The sequence below is a fragment of the Haliaeetus albicilla genome, chromosome 4, assembly GCF_947461875.1.
Source record: "Haliaeetus albicilla chromosome 4, bHalAlb1.1, whole genome shotgun sequence".
NCBI classification, from domain to species: domain Eukaryota; kingdom Metazoa; phylum Chordata; class Aves; order Accipitriformes; family Accipitridae; genus Haliaeetus; species Haliaeetus albicilla.
In genome coordinates this window covers 11,221,261-11,246,914 of record NC_091486.1, presented here as the reverse complement: position 1 = coordinate 11,246,914, position 25,654 = coordinate 11,221,261, and the positions used below count along the sequence as shown (strand labels likewise).

Sequence of the window (25,654 nt, the reverse complement as noted above, 5' to 3'; positions counted from 1 at the left end):
TTTTAGAGGGTATATTATAATTCTGCTGAGAGTAATTTTAAATGATTGACAGATAGGTTATTAGTACCGTGTCTGCTTAGTCTTATCAGTAACATTTAAACTGATGTTTTGGTTAGAAATGTAAGTAGTGGAACCAGCATGGAATAATGAAATAAGATTAGATTTGTTTAATGTGCAGCATATAGTGCCTGATAGCCAGATAGCTCAGGAAAGCTCAAGCAGTATCATTTAGAGAATGTGCTGAACATAGCAGAGAGTTGAAACTTGACCTGATTTCTCACATTTTGACAGGGGACTACATATAGGGCATGTCTTTTGGTAATAATGTAAAGAAATGTCTGTCATGATAAAATTGATGGTCCCTGGATGTCCTTTGGGCTTCTCATAAATGTGGCTGAATGACTTTGTGGCAGCAGGGTACTTAAGGGATGTAGTTGCATTCCACCTTGATATGGACATTCGCTCATTTGAATCTGATTTGCCTAGCTGGAACGCATAACTGCCTGTGCTCTAAGTGCAGGGGTGTCGCAGAGAAAGCTCCCTCCTGTTCCTGATGCCCTCTGATTGCTCCCCAGCTAGCAACTGGGATTTCTTTCTCATAGGTTTCTTGGCTCTTTTGTTTCCTGCCATTTACTTTCTGGCTTTAAGTGACTTGGGATGTCTGTTTCATGTTTTTCTCTGGGGTGCACTGCAACTGGCCTCAGTATACCTTTCCTAAAGGTCTTTGGGTGCTTCTATAAGATGAATGATAGTTATTCTCTGGCTGTTTGTATTAAACCAAGTCTTTTTATCTGGAGGAGAAAAAAAAAAAGGTTCCTCAGGAAGGAGGATTATTGGCACTCAAGTCTTACGGATTTGTAATTTAGTTAGCAGAAGATTCATTTAAGCATGATTTTTATCTACCTAAGGCATAAGAGGCAATGAATTTCAGGAGAGGGGCTGATGACAGTGCCAAATGTTGAATTAGAACTGACATTGTCCAGAGCTGCCTTCTTTCAAAAAGGTATTGATAAATATTTGTATGTATTATCCATCTTTGAAACTGGGTTTGTAGCTACAACAGTGAAACAGTTGGATGTGATCTTGAAAAAGGTGTCAAAACATCAGAGTAAATGTTATAGTGAAAGGAAATTGGAATAGACCAGCCTGTTCTGTGTCTCTGTACAATGAGAGGGGTGGCTTATTCAGGGCAGAAAACAATTCAAAGCTGCTTTTTATTTTTTTCAGAATAACTAACATCAGTTAGTCATTAGTATATAGTGCGTATTTGTGATAGAAAAGAAAAACTCTTGCTTTGTAAAATGCAGCGTGCCATTATGCTATTTTGATATGTTCCAGCATATCTTGATATGAAAATTAGCTAAGTTAAGAGTGGGGTCTTTGTAGTAAAATCTTGAAGATTTTACTTTTGTTCTTCAACAAGAAGTGGAAAAGAGTAAACTAAGGAAGTGAGGTATGATAGCATATACCACTAGTCCTCATTTTGTACGTTTTCATTTAAATCAGTAAGAAGATTTGAAATCTCCTATTGGCATATTAAGTTTTCCCAATATCTATTCTGGACAAGATTTATTAGAATAAAACGGAGAATTGCCATTAGAAAATATGGGAAATTCTGAGACACGCAGAACATTTTTTCTAAGCTGCAGTTGATTGCCCTTGGCACTTTACAGGGTTGGGCTAGAGAGTTATAAATTATGAGGACATTAGATAAGTATCCTCGGGAAAGCCTCTGTGGTAGTGATTATTATTACAGCTATTATCTAGTCAGCAAAGTTAATGCTTGCCTGTTTTTTTTAAGAGCGGGTGTATGTTAATAAAGTGTTCGGTATTCATTGCAAACAGTCTTGTCTGTTTTCTAGTTGAGATTCTAAAACCCCTTCTGCTCTTTTTCTTTTTTTTCTTTCTTACAAGACAGGCAGACTTCATTAACTTCAGGTTTAATTTAAAAAACGAATGTGGAACTTATTGGCTCAGCACCTTAAAGAATTCCATGTTTAATAATTGTGAAGGCTTTCCATCAGATTTGTCTCTGTTCTGAATTAGTAATGTTGCTGACTTATTGTTTTAGAAGAGGAAGTCCTTGACCTACTGGGTTGAAAGAATTGTGACTGCTCTGAACCTTTGTGGGTCCTTTAGCTCTGCCATATCCCCTGTGAATAATTAGAGGTATTTGAAGGTATTGCTCGAGAAGCCAATTTGTGTCTTTCACTTTGCATATTGTTGAAGCCTCATGAATTAATCATCAGCAGGGCAAAAAATTAACGTCTTCAGACACATATTTTGATGGGTCATGAGGGAGAATGTAAAGTGATCTGTAAAATATTCTACTGATCCTCTAAGTATTAAATAATTATACCTACAGGCTAATTTAATGGAAAAAATAGTTTCTTTTTCCCTTTCCTAACAGAAAAAATGCACAAAAAAAGAGAAAATCATTCTTTGTTATTTTTTCTAGCGTTTAAAGGCATTAGAAATGCAATAATTTAGTTTGCTGAATGCTTATAAAAACAATTCTGAAGCCCGTGTTAAAAAAAATCTTCAGGGGTCTTGTGTACATATTTACTTCTATATATTCAGGTTCTTGTTTTGTTGTTGTTCGTTTTTTTAACAAGTTTAAACAACATCTTTAATACTGGAATATTTTTTGTAAAAATATGAGGGGAAAAAAAAGTGTATGGTGATTTATAATTGTCTTTGACCAAAAAGTTGCCAGTTGTCTTCTAAGATTCTGAATAGTTGGCTGTTGGGTGGTTCATTTACTGGTGTGCTAAATATTTAATTTTTTATTCGTTCTAGCAAATGAGACCGAATTAGCATTCTTCTGTGAGGAAGATTACAGAAACTACAAAGCTAATCCTGTTTCGGCCTGGTGAAGATCCCAAGAGATTGTTTTGTTTTCCCATACCTGTTGTAAATTTTCCTTATTCTGCTTAATGAGATTTTTCTTAAAGATCAATAAATCCTAGAGGATTGCTTTGCAAACAGTGCAATTCCCTTCCTATAGAAATTAATTTCTGTCGATATGCTGAGACTGAGAGAAGGAAAATTGGGGGACATCAATGACTTTTTCCTTTCTTGCATTTCTTTTTCCTTTGCTTGCCTCTTACAATGCAGGTAGTGCAATCTCTGACCTGTGACACATGTTCTTGGTGTGATCTGACAGCAGACATTAGCTACATACGGAGATCATACAATGCATAGTAAGATCCCATCACAGTACTAACTTCTGATGAAAAGGGAAACGTTTTATGGCCAAATCACTGGGTATTTTAGAGAGCTTGAGAAGAGAATCTCTCCGTTTCAAGTCATAGCTTTACTTCTCTTCATTTTATGTTTGGTCTCTTTTGTTTAAATGGTGCAGACTGGCAAGTGTTTCATGATTTTCACTAGTGAATGCTTTCCTTTATACTCTGTTCCAGCCCTCTTTAGCATGCTGAAAGGGACAAATGACTGTTGGGAGGCTTTTGTGTTCAAGGACCAGCTCTCCTGTTTTCAGCTCTACTTCATGGAGACATCTTCATGTAAGAGGTAGCAACCTGAGTTCTGCCAGGACATCAGTGTGCTTAAGTAGGAATTGGGCATTTTTTCAAATGCAGTGAAAGCTCATGGTTTCAGTTTTAAGAATAAAACCTGAATGATTGCATTTTTGCGAGGAGAGGCCCAGTCTGCGAGCCCCATGTCTTCAGGACTGGAATTGATTCTTTCCTGCTTTCCAAGAGCCAAATACTCTGTTGCTATGTGTTAGTTCTTGATAATTCCAGGCTCTCCTAATACATTAACCAAATCAAGAACAAGAAAAAAAAATTATGCATCCAATAAAGTACCTTTAGATAGATACTGCTTATGAAACTGCTTTTTAGGGGGTACCAACATGGGACACTGTGCCTTTAAGCCTCTCTTCACTGAAATAGAAGTGATGCTGGCTCTCTGCTTTAGCAGGCTTTTTGGGCATAGACTGTGCTAAATCAAATGGGTAATTGCTTTAGACCTACACATCTAACCGCACCTCTGGGTGAGAGCTGACAACACCATTTCCACAAGAGACTTTCCAGAAAAGTAATCTTGCCATTTCCTAGAGCTTTGATTAATTTTTTTTATTTATTGATGTGTGTCGTGGTTTAACCCCAGCCAGCAACTAAGCACCATGCAGCCACTCACTCCCCCCCAGTGGGATGGGGGAGAAGATCGGGAAAAGAAGCAAAACCTGTGGGTTGAGATAAGAACAGTTTAATAGAACAGAAAAGAAGAAACTAATAATGATAACACTAATAAAATGACAACAGCAATAATAAAAGGATTGGAATGTACAAATGATGCGCAGTGCAATTGCTCACCGCCTGCCGACCGACACTCAGCTAGTCCCCGAGCGGCGATTTCCCGCCCCCACTTCCCAGTTCCTATACTAAATGGGACGTCCCATGGTATGGAATACACTGTTGGCCAGTTTGGGTCAGGTGCCCTGGCTGTGTCCTGTGCCAACTTCTTGTGCCCCTCCAGCTTTCTCGCTGGCTGGGCATGAGAAGCTGAAAAATCCTTGACTTTAGTCTAAACACTGCTTAGCAACAACTGAAAACATCAGTGTTATCAACATAGCACTGTACCAGCTACTAGGAAGACAGTTAACTCTATCTCAGCTGAAACCAGGACAATGTGTGATAGTGAAAGTACATGTGTGATTTCCAGAGTATCTAAATAAAAGTTCTCTTTACTTTAGATGTAGGGCCAAAGGAACCTCTATGGATTGTTCCTGCCTCATTTTCTTCATCCTTCCTGACAACTCTGGTTTAGGCTGGTTTTGGTAGCTGGTGTTACTCACCAACAGCTTTGTTTCAAAAAATTTTATTCTCTTGTGAAAGTAGTCTGCTACTTTGTCATCTGTGATTAAAAGGGTGATTGTATCTTTATCTTGTAAGCAGTCCTGTGTCACTGAAGTCATCTGTGTTCTCTTGGGATTTAGATGCTGTTACGCATGCTCCGATGAATTTGTGAGGAGAATTTACCACTTGCTTCCTCTTTCTGTCCAGGCCGCCTTTCTGTTGCTGGTACCTGCTCCGCAAACATGGGCCCATGTCTCAGCTACCTTCTTACACAGTCTGTCATGCTTGCAGATTCATCTGGTTGATATGAGTTTGTACTGATCTTCTCAGATGGTTTAAGCTAATACATTGCACTCCAGAGTATACCAGCTTTGTTCAGCCAAATTTACAATAATGAAGGTAACTTTGTAAGAAGTAGATGGCATACCAGAGAGATCAATGTCTCAGACTGTCCTACTAAGGCATGTAGGTGATGTCTGTCAGCACACTTGGGTGCTCAGACTGAGCAAACACTGTCACTCTTTTCTTCCTGTTCTGGGGATTTGAATTTGGTCTTCAGCCCTTTCAGACAGATTTGGATGGGTTTTGTGATCCCTTTTCTCTAAGGCATTTGTGTTTGAAAGAGGCACCAAATTTTAACAACTGTCCTTTCTGGGCTAGGACAGTTACAAATGTTCAGTGCCACATCGAGTGTGGCACAGTGAAAGAGCAATTCGACAGCATCAGTGAGAAAATGGTAAATGTTTTAATGCAAATATTCAAGAATGATGTATCTGGCTCTCCAGATTAGCTTCTCTTTCCAAGGGAGGAGTTAAACTACTGCTTTGTGAGCTCAGTTAGCTCTGGCAATGGCACTTTATTGGCTCCTTTCTGCAGCAGACAGTAGAGCCTTTTGTAATGCTTTCAATGGCCATACTTGTAAACTGGTTTCTTCCTGAAGTGTTTTTCTACTGTTTTTTTTTTTTTTTTAATTGGACCTTCAATAATTCTTCTTTCAAATAAACCCCACAAAACTACAGATAATAGCTGAGAACTTGTTAAGATAGATGGTGTTCCAACATTTTTTGATGGGATATGGTATAACTTTGTGTCAGAGTAGGTTTGATTCCAGGATTGTTGAGTATTGAATGAAATCTGTGAACACTGGCTAATAAATTACTAAAGACTGAGATGTCTTTGTCCATGTTGTTATGAAATCCTCTTTCTATTGAAGGAAACCACCTACAGAGTTGGTAGCATGGTTTGTTATCCTGGCAGCAGAGGTCATGAACTGCATCGGTTTGCAATTGTTGTTAATCGAAGGTGGCTTCTCCATAATGTGTAGTGGGGTAAGTCATATAGCTTTGCGAGTGTTCTTAGACGTCGTGGGGTTAATAAGGACTCATCTTTCAGTACAATGTCCTTGGAGCCTTTCACTAGGTTGTTTGTTTGTTTTTTTTTTTTTAAACAAGAACAGCATCCAGACTGGATACTGAAATAAGATACAACTTCTCCTGGGTTATAGCACTCTAGTAGGGAAAGGCAGTCAAACTGGAAGCTGGGGGAGTGTGTGGGGCTTGGGTGTTTCTTAGAGAAAAAAAATCACTTCAGAGAGACTGGAGTTTTGGTTAGGAGGTGTGGAAGAATAGCTACTAAAGGAGAAGAGAGGAAATTAGGAAAGGAATTATCATGAAGAGGAAGAAGCGGTAACAGTGTAGCTGAATAAACAGGCAAAATCTTGAATGTACAACACTCTTGGCACAGAAATACTGGAGTAGAGCTGTTTTTTATAGCACTAAGGGCATGAAAATGGTGCATTTTAATATTTTTTGGAATTGACTCATAACTGCTGGAATAGGCATCTTGTTTTTTCTGGTTTTGTCACGTTATACTTTCTGCATGCAACAGTTTTTGTGTATTTTTCTGTCCAGAGGTAGTTATGTTGCCTCTTGAAGAAGCAAGAGCTAAGAAAACTGCTGACATGGATAGCTGAGTTAAATGTTGCCAGTTACCAATGGCATAAAAGAGTCCTCAAAGGTCTGAAATATACCACCATTGAAGTTGGGGAACTGCTTTATCTGATGCAAACATTCTGTCTTAAAGGCGATCCAGAGAGATGTTGTAAGCTGTGGTGTTTCTCTTTCATTCCCTGGGAGTATTCAGCACATCCCCTGACGGATCATTTACTTAAAAACAAGCTTGCAAGTAACAGTCCAAGAGTTACCACAGCCATGAGAGGATATCTGTGGGCCCTGTCCTTGGAAGCTAATAGCCACAGAAATCCTGAGTGTCCAGAGGTCAAGAATGAAAAACCAGAACATGCGATACTCATTCTTGGTCTCACGTGACTGATAGGATCCTGGCTTCAGAGCAACGGCAGCCGGCTGGAGGCATTACAAATGTTTAAGGGAAGTGTACACTTTTGCTTATTGAACAGTTTGGACTGAGCTCAGTCTTCCTGGTTGGTACCCGATCTTCCTTCCATGACTTCCTTTTCATAGCACTTCTTGGCACAGATTTGCAAGTGATTAATGAGTCAAGCAACGATGCTCAGTAGATAACTTCGCTACTTTTCATATTATCAGGACATTGACTTTTCCCTACTACCTACTTACCTATTGAGTTAGAGAAACAGATGCACCTTTGCATGTTTTCCCAGCCACTTCCCTTTGCTTCTTGCTGCCACCTCTGCTGATTTGCAGTGCTTTAATTGTTAGGTTTGCACCTCATCTGATATGCAATAGTAGCATTTCCTGTGGCAGTGAATGTACAGGATTTTTTTTTTTGTATTCATGAGGAAATAAGCTTTGAAATAAAGAGGAGACCTTTTCTACTCTTGTCACTGATAGTACACAACAAAGGATCCTTTCTTGCTTTACAGGAGGACTGGTATGGGACAGCACTGTCCACTGGTCAGTGGAAACAAAAATGTTTTTATCATAATGCTTTGTATCTTGGAAAGAAACGAGAGAAGTTACATCATTTTTTTACATTTGCTGCAAAAAAAAATGCAGCAAAAAGCCAAGACTTATTGCCATAAACTGTCTGCAGAGAAAGCCACCAGATGTCAGCACAGCCTGTTCTTTCATTCTCCAGAACCTGTGTAAGCCAAGAAATATGTAATGTTTATGAAAAGTGCTTATTTGTGAATTGGTTTAGCCTGCAAAGTCTGTACTAGGGTTCTGGTGATGAAAGCTGAGTCTTTCCTTGCAGAAAATATTTCTTTTTATATTAAAATCAAAAAGCGGCAAATTGAACTGGTATCAGTGCTTAAATTCCTCTTGTTAGAGAGCATCCTTTGCGGAGCCAGTTCCAGCGTATCTAAATCTTTGCATGCTGTGAGGAAGCATTTGCAGAACGTTCATTTGAAGAATTGTCTGGAAAAGATCAGTGTTAATTTGCTGAGGTTTTGTGAAGTAGACTTTAAGTATACCTATTTTTTTTAAACACAAGGAAAACCGCTCAGAACAGACACACATGCAAAGCAGAGCAAAACATCTTCAGCAACACAGCTTAAACACACAACAAATGTATCCTCCATGCTTCTGACCCTAAGCTCCTACTATTTCTTCCTTGTAGTGCAAGGGCTGAAGGGAACCTGGCATTGCGCTCTGCGGGCCACGCTTTCTGAGCTGTGATGAGCTGATATGGGATGCGAGTTTCAGAGCTCAAACCCAAGTACACTGCACAGCTTTACGCTGTCAGTGATTGAAGTGTGCATAGATGCTGCCTGGTTAAAAGGGCAAACTTGAATTGTTGCACAGGGACAAGGTGCGATGGAGCCTTCTGCTGAGATTCCTGTCAATTTTCTTGCAAGCAGCTTGCAGATGCCAGGGAGACTATTGAAGAGAGGAAAGTTAAGTGGCAGGTAGAGCCTGCGTGACCTAAATTATTCTTTCCTTCTGTTTTGGGCTGCTTCTTTAGTTCCTTTCTTCTAGCCTTGTAGCACTGGTGTCATGCTAAGGGTTTACCACTGCTTGCTGTGTATAAGAACTGCTTATTGATTCCAAAGTATCACTATAACCCTCAAACACTGTTCACAATCCGCAGGCGATTGCAGCTGTGCAGTCCTGTGCTGTCTGCAGGGAAAGACTACTGTGTGCATGGGTGCAGCCAGCATGGTGGTGCAGGTTGGCTGGGAGGTGTTATTCTCGCTTCTATTCCTTCTGTACAGCACCCAGTTCTGCTTCGCTGGGGACCAGGACCTTGTCTTGAAGCATGGTGTGCGTGGCAGATAGCTGGGTGGAGAGGTGGATGTTTGGGCTGGTGATACAGTAGGGGAGAATATGGGGCATAGAGCTTTCATCTTCCTGTAGATAGAGTATTTTTTATCAGATATGGATTGTACCTTTTGTTCGCTAGCATTCTCTCTGATAGCAATAGATTCCTTTGTAGTGGGCCTAAAGCAGCTAGCCAGAAGAGTGGGAGTTTCAGTTGGTAGAGAATACGTTCAAGAGCTCAGTATGACAGATTAATACAAGAATTTACCTTTGTATGTCCACTTCTGCTCTCTGGCATGTGACTTACAGTGTTGTGTACCAGGAATGTCAGCAAGTACTGTAAGAACTGCTGCTGTCTGCTCTCATTCCACATCTTGGGAAGGTTTAATTCTGCTTTGTAACCTGAAGCCCAGGGAACATATTCTTTAAGGCCAATTTGGGAAGCCCCTTTTGTTCAGTGAACTGAGACTTAAAATGGAAGGTGTGGTATCAATCTGTTTTTTTACACTACTTTGAGGTCACATCTTTGGCTCTACGCATGTATTTATGTCCATCCAACTGCAGGACATCAGTTGGTTGTAGAGTCAAAGCAGCAATCTAGAAATGAAAGCCTTACGTCCTAGCAGTTAGTATCATGGCCATTTCTTCACACTACCCCCAAAGCAAATAAACCTGGTTTTGCAGATTGCAGACTTGAATCTTGCACAGCAACTTTGTTTTCTAGAGTGCTGAATGAGACAGCTACTTAAATGCAGACATCTGATTGTAGATAGCTCTTTAAGCCAGCAGGCTGGCATGCAGCAGCAGCAGCTGAAGCTAGCTAATTGCAGATCAGATATGGGAAACAGATAAGAGTAACTAACCAGCTGAACAGCAGCTGTAGTGGTTCCTCCAGTGCTGAGGTTTCTAAATCTAAAGCAGATTATCTTTCTAGGAGGACTGCAGTAGTGCCACTTTAAGCCTTTGAAAGGTTCCAGTAATACTATGGCTTGTAATATATGATCCTCCTGACTGGCCACACAAAACGGTTATTTTTAGTCTTTGAATATGAAAGTCCTGCTGCACTAAAAAACCTCACGCAGAAATTCTGCAAAACTGATGCTGCTTATTAAGGCACAATAAACAGATAAAAGAAAACTATCCTAGTGTAATGAATCTCGTTCCTCAAACCTGAGGCACAGTCCACAGATCCCACTAGCTCAGTGCGTGAAATTTTGAGCTCAAGGATGTAACACCAGACTTTTGTTGCTGATTGTAGCAGGTCATGCAGCTGCACTGGCCATCTTGGAGAGACTGGAGGAAATATATTGCATAGAGGTGCTGAAGCAAGTGCATCCCCCTAAAGATTTAACTGAGTTTGATATATCACTTTGTAAGTAAATCCCTGAAGAGCAAGAAACCAATTGCACTGTTAAAAGCCTTGTATTATAAAACAGAAGGAGTGAGAGAACTGTACCTGCAGAGGTTAATCTTCAGCACAGGAATTTAAATGAACTCATTAAAATCAACTTACAAATTAGCTCATTAAAATGCAGCACCGCAGATCCAGAAGTTGGTTGATCTGGCATGCCACTTCTATGAAGAAGTGACTTAAGAAACAGAGAACAAATTGATAGTATTAAAATTCCCTTTTTCTTTCCAGTCCCATAAAACCTCATCCGGAACTCCCTCTTCCTGAACTCTCTATCAACAGCACTTTTTGTTTAGTGAATTAAGCTTTTTTGATCCTGTGCTACACATGCTGTGTAATATCACTAGTCTCTTGTACCGAAACATATGTCTGTACACACTTGTGCCCTCCAACATGCACAACAACTCTGGAGTTGAGGCCCTGGCACCATGGGTCCCAGCAATGATCATTTTCACTTACTATGTTGATAAAGAGACTCTATCAGCTGCTGGCTATAGTGGGTTTTATTTCCTAGTGGTTAAATTCTAGATAATCACACTACTACCGCCATTAAAGTAATGGTATTGTTTAGGGGGAGGAGAGGAAAAAAGACTCAAACAAGTTCTGATATAATTATGTAGACCTGTTCAGAATATCTTTTATATAAGTACAGATGCCAGTGATTAAAACTGGCCTTACTCTTACAGCTTTTCAGTTAGTTCTTACATATCCCAGAGGCACATAGTAGGCAATGCAGAAAATAAAAATATAAAGAATTTACATTCCAGCTATATATTCTGCATTAATATATATGTGTGTGTACATATATACAGAGAGAGAGAGAAACTCCAAGTACAAAACCAGTTAATTGGTAAATTTTAAGCTAACCTCACTGAACCCCCTATCCACATTAAAAAATGTGTAGGGAAAAGATAATTGAAACATTCCTCAAACTACTTTTCAGCATTCCAGAATCAGAAGAAATTACTCAGACTCTTGTGTCAAACGTTTTAAGGACCAGATGCCTACAGAAGGGACCATCTGAAATGCTGTTCTGCATTTATAGGAATTGGTTTCAGTCTTTAAAAGGGATGGTGACTGGCTGGACAGTATGTTGGCACAGGCGTTACCTGGAGACACTTGCCTAGCCTTTTTTTAGATGCTGTGGAGCTGCAGTAGCTGTGGGGATTTTGAGCTGGCTTGTCTGTCATTCTGGGCTTGTGTCCATATGAAAAGTACCATGCTGACTCACTAATGGAGCCAGCTCCTCAGGTAGGTCCGGGTGCCTGACTCTGCTTCTGCTCATGAAACCTGTCCCTTTGCCGTCGATGGGAAAGGGTGTGTGGGCATGAAAGTCATGTAAACAAAGCAAAGGTGCAAACCTTACTTCTGCTGGGCAGAAAGATAAGTCTTTAACCTTGCAGCAACTCACAATAAAACCACACCTTTCCCCTGGAAGACAAAGCCTGCAAGCCTGTGTAATGTTCTTTCCCTGCCTCTTAATCCTTTTTTTTTTCTTTTGTTACTAGGCAGTAGTCTTGTCTGACCTAAAGATATGAAAAGAAGCTTAGGTGGGAAAAAGAGGCATTGGAGTACACTACTGTAACCAGAAAACGTGTAAACTGGTGCTTTTATGTTGACTTTGCTTGATAAAGAAATGGAAGAGAAGACTAAAAGAACAAGCTTGCTGAATCCAGTTTTCCCTCAAGGATGAGTTAAACTGGAGTAGGTGGAATTATACTCAGGTGAAACTGTCTCAAATCCACGTGGAAACTTGACCTACTATTCAACCACAAATAAATAGTGCTGGGTAATCAATCTGCTTGGTGAGTGATTTGATCAGGTGCTGATTTGGGCTAGGTTGCGGAGGTGCACTGGGAAACCTGAATAACCACAGCTTTCTGAAGGGGACAGTGGGAAAGAATGGTACCTTCCCTGTGTTGCCAAAAAACCCACAAAACAAAAAAATCAGCTGATTGTGAAATCTAGGCATTTCCCTCATGCCGATTTCTTTCCATTCAGTGAAAAGAAGTGGCGTTTGGAAACTTTACTGTAAGCCTTAGGCAAGAACTGAAATCCCTCAATATCATCACTGGCACCGTGAGCAATAATATTTGGAGAATATTACTCATTGTAGTTATTTGAGGCTAAACAGGGAATTGTTAAGTTTCTCTGTGTAGAAAACATCCAGGTTACAGAAGCAATGTTGGCTTGTAGAAGGGCTTATGCGCCCCAAAGTTTATAATTTCCACCCCCCATTTATATTAACTGGTCTAGTAACAAGTACTTTCTTGTCCCACAAACCGTACCTCATTTGATGCTGACAGCTGTTTTTCAAAGCAACACTGAACAATGAGTGGTGTTTTAACTGTAGGAAAATGAGGCTGCTCTAGCCATGTCCTTGTATCTGACGTTATTGAGGTAGTCTTCTTGTGTCATCCCGATTGCTTGCTTTTAAATGAACTTTTATGAATGGCTGTCCATTCTCTGTTTGGTGATTTGGATGTCCAAAACCTAAAGAATTATTCTGATAAAGAGCAAGAGCTTGAAGGGATAGAAAGTGACAGGTGGAAAATGAAATTAGGACAGAAATCTTCATTGCCCTGTACCTTGTCCAAAGGGGGTGTGAAGTCAGAAGAGCATTTGGTACCTGCTTTGTGATCTAGTAAGTGACTTTTTAAGTTGCAAAGCAATGAAGGACTGTGCTCAAAACGTACAATTGCTGTATTTTCATGTTGTGGTCAAGACTCACTGATCACTTTGCAAGACCATTTGAAGCTGCTGTTCTGTCTGCATAAATGGGCATGTTCAGGTGACAGTGATTTCTAAAAGCTTCACCCTATTTGATGTAAGGCCAGCTGGAAGGCCTTGGTTTTCTCCATGTAATTTTGTGAAGCAGCAGGTCTTTCCAATAATTACCTTTGCTTTATTTCCATCAAATATTGCTTGAAACTTTGGCTTAGTAAAACAGAGAACATGCAGCAGCAGCATTGGTCATCTCAGAGCCAGTGATGCAGACCAGATGTGTGTTGTTAGGGACATCTATCTCTTCAAATGCTTTTATACTGCTGGAAAAGGTGCTTTATTTCCATAGCTTAAAAACATGCACCAGGCACAGCTTACCAGACCAGAAGTGCTGTCTGTATTTGAGAGAACAGGGATACTTGGACTTGCTGTTAGGTTTGGATGCTTTTAGTAAAATCTGCAGACGCTACGTGACGTGGATATTGCTGTTCTTGTCCACTGAGTTCACTGAGGAGACCAAAACCAGGGACAATTCATCTTTCTAAACCTCACTGCCTTGATTGATCCAGGCACTCAAGAGGCAGGATATCTTTGCTGTCATAAACCCCAGAAAATCTGTGCTACTTTGTATTAAAAAAAAAAAAAGAGGCATTGAAATTTATGAGAGCAGCTAGGGAAGCAACTGAGAAGTACTGGTCCAGGGAGCCTGCCAGCCAGCACCTCAAGTGACTGAGCTGACTAACAGAGTCCATCAGTTTCCAATGTATATTAGTGCTGCTAGCTCAGCTTTCACAGTCATTTTTAAGGCGATAATTGTCCTAGTAAATCAGCAATACAATTTAACTACTACTGTCTAAACTAGTTTTGTGGTCATCCATTTTCTGAAGTCACCAAATTTTATTATTTACCCACAATACAATTATACCAAAACATACATATATTTAAGAAAAAGAAACACCTTTATAGAAATGTTGATAGTGCTTTGAAATCCTCTGTCACAGCCGGGGCTCTGTTAGACGTTGCTAGAGGTCTCCCCGCTTGAATATTCCGCCGTTGCGCTGGGCAGGACAAACTTCACGTATCTTCCCTTCTCCCAGCCCCTCCTGATTCGGAGAAGTCTTTGCTGGATGCAGGGCAAACTGAAGATGACTTTTGCTAGGATCACAGTACATGGGACGAGCAGCGTGAGGGTGTAGGTGGGAGGCAGGTAGAACTTGTACTGGTTCTCATCGAAGGCCCTTGACCATCCATACGTGAGTGTGTGCAGAGTGCTGATTACCAAGGCAATAAATCCAAGGGTGGACTAAAAGGAAGAGAAACACACCAGTTAGCAGAGGACCTTGTGCCTATAGGCTATTTTCCTATATTTTTTTTACACTATTTTGTAAGTGTACATAGCACAGAGAAAGCAATGAGTATTCCTGCGTTTCTTGGACAGAATAAAACGTGACTGGAAGCCTTTCCTAGGTAGCGTGCCAGACTGCATTTTTCTTTTTCTAATCAGAGGTTAAGTGTGATATTAGAAACTCAGCAGGCGCTTCCCAGAAGATGCTGCCAACTCGGCTGAGAGGTGGGCTCCTGCCTCTGTGCGAAGCAGCAGCCCCCAGCCCCTGCTGAGCACGTAACTGCGGGCAGCTCACCAACGCTCCTCCCGAGCTGCAGGGGCCAGCTCTGCTGCCTGCCGGTCCATGGCTGGCGAGAGGCTGCTGACCGGTGAAGCATCAGCATCGTGGCTCTGGACCAGCAGCTGGCACCGTCAGAAGTCGGTGAAGCTGTAGCTTCGCACAGAACAAAGACACCTTCGGGTAACTGCTGTCATCTACAGGAAAATGAGATTGTGGAGACAGAAGTGCTCTGTTCTGAGGTGAGCAACAGCCCTGAAGGGTTTCCTTCTCTGTCCTAGAGATCTGTGTTGGTTCGTGAGCCAGACCGTCAGGCTTTACGATGGGCTAATTCCTTGAAATGGGGAGTCAAGAGCCCTTCATCCACTCAGGGAGGCAGTAAGAACTCAGGCCCTGTTCTGCAGGCAAGAACTTCCCCCATTTTCAGCTGAGATCACGGCTCCCAAGCACCCACAGACACAACATTTTGCCTGAATATTTCCAGCTCCCTCTGAGGGTTGCTCTCAAGAGGGGTTTTAAGCTTGTCCCCTCACCAGTGGTCTCCAGCCAGCATCAGAGGTGGTGGTTCCTGAGTTTGCCAGCTCCTGCTGCCCGCTGGCACTCAGCAAGAGCCAGGGGCTCACTCCCAAAGGCATCTCAAGTACAAGCCTCTGCTGCTGTATTTTCAAAGAAAAGCACGAGTGTAGCATATTGCTCTGCTGCCCTACTTTGAATGCTCGGTCAAAGCTTGCAATAACAACCAAATTTCAAGATGCCTAGACAGGGAAAATTTTGCTGCTGATGTCCCTAACTTAGGGAAGGAAACCTTTACAAGTCAAAATATCTGGCTTGGTGCAGCTAGTCAAGAGATTAGCAAGAAACACAGTCTTCCTGAAGGTATGCCCAGAGAAGAGGACACAGCAGGGAAATAAGGGACCAGGGCAAGACAGGAGGAAGTCGGTGACATTGTCTCTTGGAAAAAATAATCTCAGCTGGAAAACTACTCAATTCAAAGCATCCCTTCCTATTTTTGATTCCTGGGAAACTATTTAAAAACCCAGACAACTTTAAGAAATGTACCATATTGTTACCAACAAACTAGACCAAGACTCCTCTAACTTTCAGAGCTAATCATTTAGGCAGCTGAGAGGACTGGGCAGGGAAGGGAAGGAGAGCTCTAAAACATGCTACCAGATCTAGGTACTTCACTTTTACAGCACCTATCAGGCAAGTCATGTGGATGTCACCAAGTCCTGCCAAGATTTCACCCGTATGACCCCCTGCCAAGGTAGGGAACTCTTCTCTGTGTTACAGCTGAGCAAGACTGTGCCACGAGTCAGGAGCAGACCTGTGAAATGAACCTCAGTCCTGCATGCATCCCCGCACCCATCCTTTCTTCCAGGGACAGCCGTCCTTACCAGAAGTCATGTCCGATTCCTAAACCGAAGTGGTAACAAGCAGCAAACCCGAACAGGGTCAAGATTGGTTTCACTTGGAAAATTAAGGAGTTTGCTGCACTATGCCGTGATCACAGTTGAACCTAACAGCGGGACCTGACCCATAGCTCACCTATTATTTATCGACTCTTGAGCTTCTCTCCAACGGCCAAAAAAATCCCTGGGTGGCAAAAGGTTGGACGTACCAGCTTGAGACTCATTGGGCAGAGCAGAGATGTAAAGCGGGGCAGGGGGAAAAGGGGACAGAGTGAAGTCCAAGGGCAGCAGATACTTTCTGCCCTGGGCGGAGGGTGCTTTCGGAGTCAGCCCCAGCAGGGCTGTATGCATGGCGGAGATGTCGGAGCTGGAGATAATTAGTTTGTTCCTCTACAGTTTCTCTTTCAACTGCTGCTGGTACTGGGAGAGAGTAGGAGTGCAAATTAGTAGGACAAAAGGTGACAAACCATCACAGGCGCTCAGTGACCCACCTTTGTGTGCGGACGGCGGGGCACGTGAAACAAAAAAGCTAATTGGCAAAAAACGCGTGGATAAGCCGCCGGTGGCTGGAAACAGCGCTGGCAGCTCCTCAGACAGCAGCAATGGGCTGATCCGCTCGTCAGACAGATGAGGGGCTGTCTGGTGAGAGCAGGGGGTGCCTGGGGGGGGTCCCAATGCTGCTGCTGGCTGAAGGACCTGTGGTCAGCAGGGCCCCATGGCTGCATCCACCAGACAAGCTGTCAGGCGGGTACAGGTTGGTCTGTAAGTGCACAAAAAACAAAAGTTTTGCTGATCGCAGCTTGGCTCGGTATATACAGCTCAATATAATATGTACTCAGTATAGGACAATGCAGAGCCTGCTGAGCACCCTATGGGGGCTGATTTGCCGACGTGCTTAGCCCCTGATATCACGCTGAGTTTTGAAGCTGTGCTCTCGTTTATCCTCTCAGTGCAGTTTCTGGCTATGAAACTTTTTTGGTGTTTTTTTTGTTTTAAACAGTGGCAGGGCTTTCTTTTGCACTGTCACAGCATGGGGAACGTGGGGCCACCATCCATGTAAGGTGGAACAGCCCTCTAAAAGATGGCTGTATGAAGATGGTATCTTCCTCACGCAGGCTTTGCATATATTTTCTGTTCTGTATTAACTCTTATATCTCCCCCATCTCCTTGGTGGTGTTTGCGAGGCTCCCTGTAATGCATCAGCAAAGGCGATTCAGTCACATGTGGCTCATTTAGAAATGTCTGGGCAGCGCGCAAAGCAAATAGCCCCTTCCTGACCTAAATATGTTTCTGACTTCTGCTGCCGTCAGTCCCGTGAAGTCATTAGTTCCATGGAAGCGGCTCTGGCTCACACTTCATTGACAGGAGGGTTAGAAAAGGTCTGATGACACATTCTTTATATCTTGCGATACCTGAGCTAAGAAAGAAACCAGGTCAATTCAACCTTCAAATTCCAGGAGGACTTCTCAGGATGGGAAGGTAAAGGCAATCATACACATTTTTACTTCTCAGCCAATTAGAGTTGATTTGTAAATCACTGGGGAACATTAAAAATGTCTACTATAAGTTGAATTACATAGGAATCACTCCTGTTATCCAGTGTCTAGATTCTGTACATTCAGTTAATCAAAACAGGACATACAGGGGAACTGTGTATCCAACTTAACTATAATTGAAATTTGTATATGTGCAGGAACTACTATAAAAATTAACTGTTTTTTTCCTAAAACCTTAGCAACAATCCAAACAGGATTTTGGGCCCATCAGGCAACAGATATGTATTTTAAGAGTGTGGCAGTATCCCATGACACTAATACAGGTGCACACACTGCTGTTGGAAAATGTCAGAGGTGGGAAGCTCGGGGTAAGGAGGGGACTAAAGTGGCTCCTGAATTTGTAGCAAGCCCCAGTCCTTTCCCAAATGTGGCTTGATACAGCAACTCTCGAACACACCAGCCAGTTCAACTGAGCTGGCAATGAATTGCTGCATTTTTTGGGAGACGTCTGACTGGGGCGGCTGTGCTCTGCATTTTCCCTCTCTTTCACTTTTCCCAGGCGTGGGAAGCCACGATGTCCCTGACGCGCTGTAAAAGGGTCAAGCGCTAGACATCTCGACCATTTGAGAAAGCAGCCTCACGCTTCACCCCTTGTATTTACATTGTGCCGCTGTGCATTAATTCAGGGAGGATCACATTGTGCTACGTGAATGTTAACCTCTGGAGCCTGGGAGCAGTACCTGTACCTGCTCTTAATTTCCTCAAGAAAGCCATTACCAACTTATTGAAGAGCAAATAATTTAAAAGAGTCCTCATTAAAAAAAACCCCAAAACGGAAGCTAACACGCTAAGAGATCTGTAACCTGCTCTTTTTACATGATATTTCCACAGTAGGACACAAATACCAGCTGAGCCTCTCCTGCATGTGATCAGCTGGGAGCTCGTGTCGCACTGTCACGCTTTATCCCATGCGGACAGAAATAGGTGTATCTTTCCATGAACTAAGCCAGCCAGTTCCCGTGTGGGGCAGCCAAGAGCTATTTTGGAGCCGACCATCACGTATTTGTCTGGCCCCAGCGCTGCCGATATACCCTTAGAAAGATGTGGGAAGGGGTCCCAAAGGGCAGATGCGACAGTTGTGTTACATGGACTGGCAGGAGACGGCAGCAGTGCCTGCTGTGACAACGTATATAGTACATGACATAACGCCAGCACCCTCCAGGAGAGCTGCCAGGCTGCCTGGGGAGCCAAAGGGAAATGCAAGGGGGTTCGAAGCCTCCTTCCAGGCTGCAGGGAGATACTTCCCTTCGTTTGGGATTCCTGGTATGAGATGCCTAAGCCAGGATCAATTTACCCAACATCCCAGCGGCTGCAGCCCTGCCCCGAGACATGGTGGCGAGAACTAATATGCTCCCATTGTCCGATCTGAAAGCGAGGTTTAAAGCTGGGTCTCCCTTCTCCCCGAGGGACAATGTCTTGGGGTCAAGCTCTCCTGGTGAGGCTCTTCTACTCAGTGTAAATAATTACTTACTAGTCCAGCAAAAGAAGAAAAAAGACAAACTGACTTGCTCATTTGGTGATCTTGGGCACTTGCGGGGGAAGCGGGGGAGCAGGCTTCAAACTCCTGCTCTAATGAATATTGAATTATTTATATGCTGCTGAAGAGCTTCAACAGGAGAGGCTGGATGGTAAGATATTCACCTCCACATGCCCGAACCCTGCCCTCCCCCTTGGAAGGGTTAGACGTGTACCAGTGTGATGCATGGGGAGGGTCCGCAGGGGAGATGCAGGGGGATGGGGTCCCACCGGGGCTCACACGTGTTGGGGTGCCCCGTGGGTCACTGCAGCTGGACTTGAAGCCTGGTGCATGCTAAGCAGCGGCGATGTAGCATACACAAGTAACAAGGGGGTTCAGGGCTATGGGATACAGTAATGACATGGTAAGTGGAATTTGGCCTCAAAATCAGCTCTAATGTGCAGGGAATACTTGAAGGTTCATTCCCTGCTGTCCCCGTTAGTTAGCCCTAAGCCTGGCTCCAAGCGCATCCCTGAGAACGCTGCAGCCCCCGAGGTCGGGGTTTGTGAATGTCCCGCATGGTAGACTCGGGTCACTAGGGGAATTTGGCCCTTGGGAGCTTGGACATTGCTGCAAGTGGGAAGAAGGCTCCTAAACCACTGAATGACTTTGGAGAGAGAAAAACTACATTCCTAATTCACTTTTTAGAATCAGACGTCGACTTTTGATTGAAATTATACCCAGTTCTCTGTGCTTCTTGGGCTCTAGCATTACAGACCAGTCTAAGCCTTTTTGAACCTGTCTATTGAATATTTGGGTGCATGCAAGCTCTGCTAAACCTGACCTTGCCCTGCACTGTCCTCCCAGGTGCTTTCCTTTTCAGAAGCTCACTCTCCCTGAAATGCAAGGGCAGATCTGTGTCCCGCAGCCAGCTGTCTCCGTGGCAGCTTTGCCTGCCTTCCACAGCCTGGTGCAAACTCCCCGCATCATTCCCGAGACGTCGTGGATGCTGCAAACTCCCCGCAGCAGCTCCGACGTGTCGTGCATGACTGACACACGACCGGCTCCAAGGGGGATCTTGCCCACAGAAGCGAACAACCCTGCCCTCTCTAAACGACCCCAAGGCTTTCTGCCTTTCTACCTTGTGTGATTTGAGGAGTTTTTTAGCTGCGAACAGCTCTGCTGCTCCTGGGCACCAATTGAGGGGGGAAAGGACTCTGCAGAGGGGTGTCACGCAGGCAAAGCCCAAGCTGTTTTTTTTCTCAGGATCTGTAACTAATGCTGCTAAATGCAGGGTGAGAAAGAATCTCAGCCAAGACGTTAAAGACTCCCTCCTGCAAAGCCTGCCGCTAATCCTCACGTGGATGCCCATGACACATTACATTTTCCCTTCCCCCTGAGACAGCAGGACCCTCCACGGACCAGGTGAGCCCTGCGTGGGAGCAGCACGGCCCCCCGGGACACACCACATCCCGCTGCCCAGCCATCGCCGCTCGGTGTCACCTCCCGGGCAGGGGGTCCATGGCTCTGGGGTGCACGGGGAGGTGTGGAGTGGCAGGGTTTGCCCCTGACACCGGTGCGCAGCTTGCAGTTGCCGTGCCGGAGCAGGGATGCGCTGGGACGGCAGGTCAACCTCTGCCCTCCGTGGTCTGCGCGAGGGCCTGACTGACTGCAAAATCACTCTCTGGCATCGGCAAATGTCAACTTTACCTGAATGAAACTGAATTCCCTCCAGTTGAGAGAGTTTGCGATGGATGGAAGTGAAGTGATGGCAAGTAACGACAGCAAGCCCAGGGCAATTATTCCAACAGAGATATAAATCTCCATCCTCCAGACTTCCTCCTCTACCCAGATATTCATCTTCTTCTCCACAGCCTGGCATGACAATGAAGGTTTGTTAAAACGGAGCGCTTAGGAATAGAGGAACTGAATTTTAGCTGTATTTGTTCTGGTTCTGGAAGGAGGTTTCCTGGATGAACACTGGGTCCTAGTCACACCTTCAGCACTATTTGCCTATGTGGGAGGTGTGGAAATGCTCTTTTATCCCACTGCCATTTGGCCAAAGCTAGACCTGATTTGAAGACTGCTGGGAAGAACTGCTGAATGCTCCCAGCTCCCACAGCCCGTAACCACAGCAGCAAGCCCCAAAGTCACATTTGGAAAGATAATTAGAATGAGAAGTCAGTTTAAAGCCATGAAAACAAATACAGATGCTTGCATATGCAGTAGTCTCCTAATAACCTTTGTTTTAAGTGCATTTAGGGGGGAAATTGTTCATGCTAATGGAAGGCAAGATGGGTTTTATGCTGCATGGCAAAGAGGAACATTTAGAACTGTCCTCTTTAGCCCATTAAATGGGTTTAATTTACTAAACAAAGATGTTGCTAGAAAACAGGAGGTAGAGGGGAAATGAACACAGGATGCTTGCCTGAGATTAATGTGCGACTGTGGCAATTGAGAAGGACCTGCTCAAGACTGGAGCTGAGAGGCTGGGGATATTGTCTGATGGTTGCTTTGAACAGGCGCTGCAGCCGAAACCAGCCATCCTGCTCCCCTCTGTGCCTGCGGCCCCTTCCCTCCGCTCTGTTGGGACAAGTGTTTGGAAATGCTCGGGCGAATATCCCAGCGCAGAAAGCAGACTGGTTGCGGGGCGATTCCTTGATCGGGTTCCCCACTCTGCACAAAGTTTGTGCCATCCCGGGAGGGAGCGGGGTGGAACGGCGAGAAGCCAGGGGCCGGAGAAGGGCAGAGTCACGTTTTCCCATGGCACTGCCGAGTTAGAGAGCTGGCTGAATTGCCTGAAGGTAGCAACCTCACACTGGATAAACACTGCCGAGGGTCTCTAAGGCAATAAAGTCCTTTTCCATTTCCTCGTTCTCTTAGGCTATGAGCAGTTCTTCACCATCATTTTGTTAAAACACCTGGAGGCACACTGTGATGAGGACACACCTTCTACAAAACAGCCCCCTCCAAGTTATGACTTGGTTACTCCAGCAGGCACCTACTGTGAACTTCAGTGTGAGCAAACAGGGATCTCCCAAAATCTAGGGACAAAAGTTGAGGGGAACTCTGCTCTCTCCACCACTGGATTTCTCCCCTCCTACCACTTTTCTTGCCTCTGCCCTCGTCTCAGACACGGCAGGTGCCAGGCAAGGCTGGTTTCAAAGGCTTGTCTGTGCTTCTGGGGAGCAATGGCACAGGGGAGTTTGATCCTAGCCCTGGCAGTAAATGCACAGGCAACACCCTGCGTTTACGGGTCCTCGGTGCGGAAGGGTGCACGCCTGGTATGTGGAGCACAGCTGCCCCGGGGAGGAAGCGCTCGTATGGATAACAGCTTATTCCCACTGTCCTGCACGTGCTTTGGAAAATGAATGCAAAAGCCAAGATATTAAGCCCGCTACCCAACATCTGGATGTGTGTAGAAGATTACTACAGGTGCTGACCTGAGGAGTAGCCGCATTACCTGCTTGACGGCCGTCTCGATTAACTGGTAGCGGTGGGAGCGGCGCATGGGCAGACAGAGGCTGTACATGGCGTGCAAAGCCGCGCAGAAGAAGCTGAGGAGACCAATCTGCTTTCGGTGCTGGAGCCACTGGTCGAGCCAATCTGGAAAGCGCCTGTATTTGGTGCCATAGTAGAGCTGCGAGCAGGCTGCCAGCACCCCGGGCAGGTAGACGAGAGACAGCATGACGTAGGCCACGCAAGGCAGCGTCGTGTTGACCACCTCGATGGGGATCTTGTACAACTTGTTCTTCTGCTCCCTGATGTAAGGGTGGATGACCTGCCGGATCAGGTTGTAAGTGAAGAAGCAAAGAAAGAGCCCCAGAGCCAAAAAGATGGGGATTTTCCAGGCTGGCAAGAGGTGCAGGGGAATGTTCTCGATCTCACGGGCTGACGACATGCAGCCCATGTCCACAGGGGTGAATCCCATGACTTGAGCAATTTCTGCTACTGTGCGCTTGGCTTCTTGGTTATTTGAGCAAATCAGAACCTGCAACGAACAGAAAGATACACGTAGGGCAGAGAGATCAGGCTGCTGGGAACGAGTGTGTTGGGAGGGATGCTGTGCTAAAGGGAGCCTGCATTATTCCACTGAGCATCATGTTTCCTGGCAGGCTTTCTGACGGGGCTTTACCGTGGCTGCCAAAGACCTCTCTCCTGGACAAGTTTCCTTTCATGTGTGCACCACCAGTTTGGTTGACTGGCTGTATTTAGATAAACAGACAATTAAATAATACTTTTCACTTAGGCAGAGGCTCCAAACACTACGAAGTGTGAAGTAAGTGAGGGTACTTCATTTCCGAGCAAAGAAATGCAGAAGCTATGGGGTGGTCTCTGAATGCCATGGCCAGCACTCAGATGCCTTCTCCTGGAGCCTAAGGCCATTTGCTGATGCTGCCAGATCTCTGCTGCTGAAACAGTTGGGATTTGGCTCTTGTCAGAAGAAAACAATACCTGCTTATTTCCATCCCTGGCACCTGACTGCAGCGTCCACGCAGAAACCACGTTAAAACCCTTGACCACGGTGCAGGCTGGGAAGAGGGAAGCCAAGTACTCGGCGTTGGATTCTTTGTGATGGTTGATCTTGGTGTTGTTACTAACATCCACCAGGATCTTGCCCACCAGCACGTCAGCCAGGTCACAGAGGGTGGAGTAATGTTCCCTGAAAACCGCCACAAAGATGACATCTGTCTTCTTCACTGCCTCAGCCTGGAAGGTGACTTCTGCTGCGGAAGGGAAGAGGCCGGCTTTTCGCTTCGGGTTGCGGCTGCCGACCACCACCTTGAACCCGGAGCACACCAGGCGGATGGCCAACGACCGCGCGAAGTCCCCGCTCCCCAGCACCCCGATGGTGCGGCTGGCCGCAGGCGTGATGCTGGGGTCACCCTCCATGCTCCGATGGCCCAGGAGGGGTTTGGCCATGTCTCCTCTGGACATCCTGGCAGGAAAAACAAGGGGAAATGCAAGTTCATTGTGAAGCTCTCGCAGAGACCCAGACCACAGCAGCGGCCTTGGGGAAAAAATGCCACTTCGGCCACTTGAACAGAAGCACATGTGGTTTTGGTCCCAGTAGCCTAGGACCCATCTGCCAAACCTACCAGCAAGCGTGCAGTTATGTACAAGCACCATTGGAGGGGGACAAAACACCACGCTGGGTTGGAAGGCAAAGAGTCTTAGGAAGGTTTGCCCGGTTTGTGAGATCCAACACCTGCTGGATGCACTCATCCATCCTTTGCTGTTCTTCATGCTGACGTCTCACACTGCAAAGCCAGAGCAATGCTAACAGCGACCAGGACCAGCAACTCTCAGACCCCCATGGAGCTACCAGGCATCTTCTGAAAAGCCCAGGGCCAGGGGTCCATGGGGATCCCCGAGCCTACATCTGGAAAAGCCAGAGGGGTGCTTCTGATTTGCAGGAGCACAATCAAGGCAAGGAGTTTAAGATTAAATGAAAGTGTCCTAAAAGTGGTAAACGAAGACAGTTGCAGCCTTTGCCTGTTCTAATATTTGGGTCTGGCAAGCACTGTTTGCTTCAGCTCTTCAATGAGTAATGAGAACTTACTCGTGACATTTAAAAAATATATTAAAACATGATGGGATTTGCTCATGAAAGATCTTGATGAGCTTTACAAACCTTAATGAATTTTGCCCTGTAACACTCTGCTCTCCGTAACAGATTAGATATTGAGGCCACGGAGAGGTTTTAAGCAGATCAATAAATTCACAGGCAGCACACCAGTCGGCCCGGGAGGTCAGAAGAAACTCAGGCAGGGAACTGCCAGGCTGCTCACCGGCTGTGCTGCCGGTGGCTCAAATCTGCCTCCCGACTTAAGGAATGGCAAATTTACCCTTAAGGAATGGCAGATTCCTTAAGGGCGGATTTTTAAAGGGCCCAGGAGGTGGCGCAGGGAACTTATACACCAGGACATCTGGCTTTTGTATTGGGCACACCGGTGAGATTATAATAAAGACCATAATTAACAAACTCATGATGTACTGGGGACCGAGACAACTTGGTTTTGGCAAAGTACATTCGGCAAAGTACAGTCTTGCCTTATAGCTAGTCAAGTTCTTTCAAAGTGAAGGTGACCAGTCTGATGGGGTGACCTGGTCCCTGGTGCAGGCTGTGTTTTTCATCGGCTTTTGGAAATGTCCTTCACCCAAGGCTTTTCTGGGATTGGCGCAGTAGTGGTACAAAGGGGAAGAGCACTTCTGCATGAATAGTTACCAATGGGAAACAAAGGGTAAGAAGAAAGAAATAGTTTTCATAATGGGAATAGGTTATCAAGGGATTTCCCTGAGGATCTGTGTTGTTCAACGTGCTCATAAGTGGTCTGGGAAAGGGAGTGAATATCGAGAAGATGGAGCTTGTGCATGATGATCATTTAGGACAGTCACTCTGTATTGTGAAGAATCTGCAGAAGGATCTCCTCATTCAAAGTGCCTCAGCACC

At 44.7% G+C, this 25,654-nt stretch overlaps 2 protein-coding genes across 7 annotated transcripts in view; one reads left to right on the top strand and one right to left on the bottom strand.

Moving 5' to 3' along the window:
- The window catches only part of C4H2orf76 (chromosome 4 C2orf76 homolog), a 42,516-nt gene that overhangs the window by 7,816 nt on the left and 9,046 nt on the right, over window positions 1-25,654 (top strand). Inside the window, exons 6-7 of one of the 4 annotated variants that reach the window (XR_011324283.1) lie at window positions 909-1,003; window positions 2,800-2,985. The exons of 2 other annotated variants lie outside the window; for them this stretch is intronic. Coding sequence is in view for 1 of the 2 variants with exons in the window: in XM_069780883.1 (XP_069636984.1) it covers window positions 2,800-2,876 (77 nt within the window). In the remaining variant the exon portion in view is untranslated. Of the gene's footprint in view, window positions 1-908; window positions 1,004-2,799; window positions 2,986-25,654 lie in introns of those variants that run through there. One more of the 4 variants, XM_069780883.1, reaches the window with a different exon arrangement.
- The window catches only part of STEAP3 (STEAP3 metalloreductase), a 28,513-nt gene continuing 13,896 nt past the window's right edge, over window positions 11,038-25,654 (bottom strand). For 2 of the 3 annotated variants that reach the window (XM_069780879.1, XM_069780881.1), the window contains exons 2-5: window positions 23,656-24,139; window positions 22,664-23,191; window positions 20,911-21,075; window positions 11,038-14,457 (exon numbers count right to left, since the gene is read on the bottom strand). In XM_069780879.1, coding sequence (XP_069636980.1) covers window positions 14,167-14,457; window positions 20,911-21,075; window positions 22,664-23,191; window positions 23,656-24,138 — 1,467 coding nt within the window. In that variant the 5' untranslated portion in view covers window position 24,139 and the 3' untranslated portion in view covers window positions 11,038-14,166. The remainder of the gene's footprint in view (window positions 14,458-20,910; window positions 21,076-22,663; window positions 23,192-23,655; window positions 24,140-25,654) is intronic. The other variant, XM_069780880.1, reaches the window with a different exon arrangement.